Source organism: Clytia hemisphaerica, unplaced genomic scaffold (genome assembly GCF_902728285.1).
Source record: "Clytia hemisphaerica strain Z4C2 unplaced genomic scaffold, Clytia hemisphaerica genome assembly, whole genome shotgun sequence".
NCBI classification, from domain to species: domain Eukaryota; kingdom Metazoa; phylum Cnidaria; class Hydrozoa; order Leptothecata; family Clytiidae; genus Clytia; species Clytia hemisphaerica.
Genome location: NW_027104184.1, coordinates 918,559 through 925,766, shown reverse-complemented (window position 1 = coordinate 925,766; position 7,208 = coordinate 918,559). Strand labels below are relative to the sequence as shown.

Here is a 7,208-nt window from a genome sequence, read left to right as displayed (position 1 = left end):
TCTCAATCTTCAGTAGAACAGATCATATTTTCCAGCTGATCCCAATCTTCAGTAGAACAGACCATATTTTTCCAGCAGGTCCCAATCTTCAGTAAAACAGGCCACTTTTTTCCAGCTGACTTTTTTCTTTAGTTCGCTAAGAACAGACCGCCGTATCCAGCTGGAACGTGCCTTCAGAACAAATATTTTGAAGTCCCCCTTCAGTGGATGCTTTTGGAATATACCTGGGATACCTGGAAATACATTGTTTAGAACTCAAAAACTTACCCAAACTTATGAATTTTAGAAAATATTGGTTTTTCATACAATGAGGAGGAATCTTCAATGTGTAAACAGACCTCCCTGGGGAATTCTATAGCGAGTAATAGATGACAATAAATCTTTCATTGCTAATTCTTAGTAAGAGTAATATATAGTTTGAAGAAAATAAATATTTACAATTTGATATTATGTATAAGATATGATTGCATACGCCAGCGGAGCAGTTTATTTAAAAAATACTAAAATTACCGATTCCTTAAAAGTACGTGGCACAAATTTCAGCATTCTTACAAATCTGGGTCATCAGTATTACTTGTGGAGAATCGAAGCAAAATATACAATAGAGTCTCTTTAACTCGATTGTCTAATTAGCTCAAATAAGTTTTCTCGTTCCTTCAGATAAAAATGTCTTTATAAACCTTATACGTCATAACTCGAAATTTCCTTAACTCGAACATTTTTGTGTTCCCCGTGTGTGTTCGAGTTATAGAGACTCAACTGTACTATCTTACTGATTTCTTAAAAGTGCGTCCGACAAAAAAATATCGGGGCCGTCATATATATTTGTAGAGAATCAAAGTAAAATATTAGGTGAAATATGACACGCGTACTTTTTGGGAAATCTTTAGTCCAAAAGATATCTGAATAAATTTACATACAGCTTTTAAAAGTTTTTAAGCAAAATTTAGTCTATACAATTCATAGTTCTACATTTTATGTTCTCAAACGATTTTCCACAATTAAGATTTTTGAACCCTCTGCCATAAATAAACATTCATTTTTATCTCCATAATGATAAAACAAATAAAATACAAGATTCTTAGAGACAAAATGCTCTAAGCTGATATATCAACCAAGATACCATTTTATCTCTATTATAGCACAAAATGAGAGACACGATTTTCATAGATTAAATGGACCAGTCAGATGTATTAATCACCAGCTTATCATTTTATCTCCATTATAAAACATATGAGAGACACGATTTTCATAGATTGATTGACCAGGCGGATATATTAATCACCAAGGTATCATTCTCAATATATTTATTCAAATCTGTCAACGGTAGAAATTCAAAAAATCCATAACTCTTATCACTATCTCTTGAAGGTCTACGAAAAGCTTCAGAGCATTGTGATAAATTTGTATTTATTTGACAAGCATTTTCAAGTTCTCCTTCATGTATAACACCGAACTCTATACAACATATAAGCGGCCATCTTAAATGTTCATCTATAGGGCCTTCCAAAAGTCTTATAAAAATCGACATGTGTTTATTTTGTGATTTCTCATATCCATTGGGGTATAATATCGCTTGTGCTTTATAACCGCTGACCATAAAAAATGGCTCACTAGTTACGTAATACTCTTCGTTTCTCAATCGTGCGTTTTTACGTTTGGCCGCGAAATCGCTAATACACCAGGCGTACGGGCACCAATTTTTCTCAGTCTTTATAAAAGAATGCATGACGTCACGAGTTTCCTCGACTGTCTCCCCAGCCTCTTCGATTTTATTTTTGATTTTATTCATCTTTTTACGCTTTTTTCGTATCTTTGTTGTGACTTCTTTTAAAACATTTTCCTGTGTTTCAATTCGCGTTTCGAGTTTTTCGATCTTTTTACACTTTTTTAGTAGTGTTGTTTTGAGTTTGTTGATCATATCTTGCTGTTCTGTGAGTTTTTGTTCTTGTTTGCGAAACTGTTCTTGTAATTCTTCGATCGCTTTGTCGCGTTGTTTCGGTCTATCCATATAGTCTTTGGCAATCGATATGAATCGTTTTATTTTTGATAGTACCATCATTTTTTATATTTTGTTAGCATGTAATGCTGTATACTTTGTGATTGTATTTTTATTTGGGTTATCTATATAGAAAGAAAGAAAAATTATAAATTTTATTTATCAAACAAATTTAGGCTGGGAATCACTCATTGAAATAAAGACGAGATAACATAACCAAGGTACCAAGGCTTACCCATGAAAATAGAAAGAAAGAAATTATAAATTCTAGTAAATTTAACAACAACAAAAAGACACTCTAGTCTTGTACTCAGTCCTTACCGTTAGTTGGCCTAATGTCGACATCCCTCATCTAATTCTCACACCCTTCTTCTTTAGAGCTGGGATAATAATGGGAAGGTTGAAATCGCTGGTCGCTAATTAACAGTTAGCGAGGAAAAAATCTTTTTCAATCAGTGATTCCAACCAACCTTTTGATCCAATTATAAGAAGGGAGTCGGAATTAGACGAGCGATGTCGACATTAGAATGACTTACGGTACATGATATTTTATATATTTTTTGCTCTATAGGCTGGAAATCATTCATTGAAATTAAGGTAAAAGAACAAGATGTCACACTGTAAGGTACGAGACTTTCTAAAAAATATTTTAAAATGAAGTTGACAAAAACGTCCTTAACCTTCAAGTCTTATTAGCTCAATTAGCCAATGTCTACACACATTACAACTGCTGCTTCAAAAACTAAATGACAGGAATTGAGTTCGAATGTACCAGGGTCGAGGAGTGAAGTCAGCACTGGTAAACTAGCACCTAATCCTGTTGTGACGATACAGAGGATTGTTGTATGATATTACCCATCATACATTTTTTTATAAGAACATCCAGAAATTTTGAAAACTTCAGATGGTCTTAATGTTTTGAGTTTCAACTTAAAAATGCTCTTAACATGTTCTTATTTTCCCTATTTTGTGAGTATTTTTGTCCATTTTCCTAATAAATTGGAGTCCCCGAAGCCTTAAGATTTTCTTAGCTAATTTTCTCAATATTTCGGCCATCGAAGCCTTATGTCCTTATATAGTTTATTCTTATAAAAAACGTGTACAAACCATTTTTCCTCTAGCCATAATGTTCGCAAGGTTTATAATCTGTCTACCAGAGATAAGAATCTTACAAAGGATTTTCTTTAATAATGATCTCACATCACTTGCATTTATTTTTATCTTTTTATCAACGTATAGCACACGTTTGTCGTTTAATTTCATCAATGACGCGATGGCACAATCTAGTAGCATGTCACGCATTTCGATTCAGAACCTAGAACTGATTATTCCTTCATTATTTGACGAAGGATAAGAATTTGCAGGATCAACAAAGTATACGCCCCCCCCCCAAATCTTTTCAAACCCCATAAAGATAAATTACCACGCCAAACAGCAGGGAAAGCTATGATAGATAAAGTGATCTTTTATTATAACTTGAACATATAAATTCGAGGTAGTTTCAGACATAGAGAGATTCAAATTAAGATTTAGGAAGGTTAAGGATAATTCAGGTTACATAAGAATACCATTATGAATAGAAGCTCATCATAATTAAGATGGAGAAGATTTTGCTTAGCCCTAAGGGCTCTGTAATGAGCTTCAGTCAAAAGATTGTGGGCCATCTTACTGCAAAACATCCAAATGAGAGGGCAATATTTAAAAGTAGATAATATAAAACTTGATGTACCTCCATACCCATGGTTGTATATTAAAAACAATCTATCAATCCCGACCAAATAAACAGGTATAGGAAATCTTTAAGAATCTCAACAACATCTAACTTTCATAGAGTACAAAAATAACGCAACTTAGATCCACGAAGTACAAAAAATAAGTTATCATTGCCCAATCATTTAAACATGAAATCATTTTAAAAGATCAATATTTTGAACTCACAACAAAAACATGATCAACGCAAGTAAACAAATCAAAACCATTTTTATATAAACTTCCACACACAGACTTTAATATGAATCGATAAGCTGTCATTTTTAATTCCTTAACCTATCAGAAATGATGTCACAAAATCTCTTAATCCCTATCTCTCAGATGGAGTGTCTCAGTTCTACAGTTATTCCCATTATAGAAATGAACAGCCCTCCCCCTCCCTGCCCTTTTTCTGCGTTTTCAAGGAAAATACTCCTTGAAATGTTGGATATAGAATTAATCTTTGAACGTGTGCCCAGCTTAAAGTTTTAAAAACATCTCGGCGACGGAGAGGATTTACATTCCATATTGAAAGTTTTTTGTGGCTCTCCTACTGTGTTGATTCAAAAGAGCGAAATTTTGAAATGACCCAGCCAGCTGACAATACATTGTTTCAAAGTTCACCTACTCTCGGGTACCTAATAGCCGCCCCCCCCCCCCCCGCTAATTAATTTTTCGAAAATTTTCCACCCAGGACATTCTTATTCCAACTTCCCCGCTTATTAATTTTTGGGAAAATTTTTTTGAAAGTTTCCTTTTTTGTCTTAATTCTGCTGTATTAGCCTCCTTTTCAAACATTTTCCACCCAGGACATTTTTATTCCAACCCCCCCCCCCCCCGCTTATTAAGTTTTGAGATTTTTTCCGACCCCCCTGCTTATTCCAACCCCCCCGGCTATTAGGTACCCGAGAGTAACGTTAAAATTACATTCCTAGCGTTCTAGGGACTTAGAAAGTGACTTCAAATGGACCATCTGTTTGTGTGTTAAATTACACAATTTTTCATAAGAACAACGAGGCTCAAAAATTCTAAAGAGAAGAAAAGTCAAGAACAATGTTTAGCTTGGAATGACCAAATTTTAAGCAAATTGATTAAGGGATAAAATTAGAAAAAAAGAGTACTCAACACAATAGCGTCAGTTTTGCCCTAGAAATAAGAATCAGATTTAGATAAGAACAACTTGCCAAAAAAGCCTAAAAAAAAACTGGCTCTCGAAAAACTTAAAGAGTAATTCGTTCTAAAATTGGAGTAAATTTTTAAGAGAAATTAGCAATAATAGAATTTCGCTATTTTATATATCTAGAAAACGAACAAGAATGACTCTCTTTGGCTTCTCAATCTCAAAATCGTACACATAAAGAATTATTAACGCAAACTTTGAACGACGTAGCTCATTCAATCATCATCTCCATTTTTCGTCAAGTCATTAACCAAGATACACGACGATATATTTTATCAAAATGTAATGATAGAGAAAGTCTTAACATTGTTAAGACATTTTTGAAACAACATGGTCGAGTTAATCTCTGGTTAATAGAGTAAACCAAAAATGATGTCACTTTAATGTTATTTTTCTCATAGACAGACGAACAAAATTTCTGATGTACATTTTTTTTGATTCCATCATTTGATAAAAATTCATATTGACTGTTTGAGAAAGAAAACCTTGACATACGAAAGACTTTATATAATGATCAAATCCAGGGATAAATAAACTGATACAAAGTTTATTATCATACAGTTGAATTTTATGGTTAAAACTTAGGAGTGAATGGTTAAAACCCAATCAAGGGCTGCCTGCAGACCTCCCAATCCCCTATGTGACCTTCTCTGCAAAAAATTCGTACAGACAGCTGTATTTGTTTAACTTAACTTTAACTAACTAAATGAAATCGATTTATTTTACTCCTTGTAAAGTAAAGGAACCTCTTTTACTCGAATGTCTCCTTAATTCGAGTGTCTCCTTAATTCGAACAAATTTACTTGTCCTTTCCAATGCCTTACAAATCAATTTCTATAACTCGAAATTTCCATTAAACTCGAAAAAATTCAATTTCCCCGTGAATTTTCATAAAGTTATAAAGACTCCGTCGTATCTTCCAGCACTATGCTTACTCTATAAAAAACCACTGTTTTGAATAAAACACGGTATATTTCCTCATTTTATATCAAATCAAATTGTCAGTCTCGTACTTTCCCTTATAAGAGCTTATTCGACAAGTTTTTTTCTAATTGTATAATAAATTCCGCACGTTATTGTAATATGATTTGGTTTTGAAAAGTCCTCATCAATCTTTCTGTGAAATTTGAGTCCTGTTTTCCTTTCAACCTTTTATAGAAAATCTCGTTTCCTTCTGGGACTTTCACTCTCATTTTTACCAGAAACTCCAGAACAAAGAACAAAGAACATCACAAAGAATATAAGAGCACAAGGGTTCGGGTCAAAAATTCAAGAGAACATTATAATGTCTTGAAGACGCTAGAACGTCCAATTTCTAAGAAAATTGAACTGAAATACTCACAAAAAGAATGATGATTATCATGAGAACATTTTCAGAACATTTTACGGAGGAAGGCTTCAAAAACTTTTGTCGTTCTTATAAAAAACGTGTAGCGTATAAATAGCATGTTGTAAAAAAAACAAACTATACTTTAAGATGCACCACTGGAGAGTGTTCTGAGAACTTTTAAAATATTCCATCCAATACATCACTTAAAAACAATAGAAAAAGTGACGTATTGGGTGGAAAATTTTAAAAGTTCTCAGAAGACTCTCCAGAGTGGTGCATATCATGAATTCTTTAAGATGCATTCTCAAAAAAAATACCAATGTACTAGTACTCATCCCGAAACAAAAAATGCTGGAAAAAAATTGATCACACTCTTAAATACCGTCGAAATGTGAGCGCCACCTTAATATACGATAATTCTTATACTTTAATGGGATAAATTTTCGCGGGGATTAAATTTCGCGGTTGAGCTCATCCGCGAAATTTTAAGATTTCGCGGGGATTAATTTTCGCGGATGAGGGATTTCCTGATTTTTCGTGGGGATTTAATTTCGCGGATTGGGGTACAAATTAAAATTTTTGAAAAGGGTCAAAACATTGAAATAAAAATTTTCCAGGAAAATTAAGAATTTTTTTTTTCAAGTAATAAGAGGGTGTTTTGGAATAGGGCGAGGAGATATGTATTACAACTATCAAAAGTTGAATTTGAACTTCCATGGTGCGGAGCTAAATTTGCAAAAAAAATTCAAATTTTTCGCGGAAACTAATTTTCGCGGATGGACCTTTCTCAAATTTCCAATGGGACTTATTTTCGCGGATGACACCCAAATCCGCGAAATCCGCGAAAATTAATCCCCGCGAAAATTTATCCCATTAAAGTACCCGATAAATGAAGTCCTTTAATTTACATTTATTTACAGGGTAGTCAATGACAACCGCCAAATCCATCT

At 33.5% G+C, this 7,208-nt stretch overlaps 1 protein-coding gene across 1 annotated transcript; it reads right to left on the bottom strand.

Annotated features, from left to right (window-relative positions):
* Nucleotides 1-381: 381 nt before the first annotated feature.
* On the bottom strand, nucleotides 382-6,121 carry LOC136814761 (TNF receptor-associated factor 2-like). The gene is made up of 3 exons (XM_067071183.1): nucleotides 6,078-6,121; nucleotides 5,356-5,508; nucleotides 382-2,063 (listed from the first exon to the last, which is right to left on the bottom strand). Exons 1-3 carry the CDS (start codon nucleotides 6,119-6,121, stop codon nucleotides 1,250-1,252), a joined length of 1,011 nt encoding a protein of 336 aa, XP_066927284.1. The 3' UTR covers nucleotides 382-1,249.
* Between the last annotated feature and the right edge of the window lie 1,087 nt (nucleotides 6,122-7,208).

Excerpts from the sequence above, each read along its gene's own strand:
- LOC136814761 (XM_067071183.1), bottom strand. The coding sequence starts at position 6,121 with ATGAGAGTGAAAGTCCCAGAAGGAAACGAGATTTTCTATAAAAG. Across the intron at positions 5,509-6,077 it reads AACGAGATTTTCTATAAAAG|TTTTAACCATAAAATTCAAC; the intron begins GTTGAAAGGAAA and ends TTCACTCCTAAG. Across the intron at positions 2,064-5,355 it reads ATGATGGAATCAAAAAAAAT|AATGATGGTACTATCAAAAA; the intron begins GTACATCAGAAA and ends CAAAATATAAAA.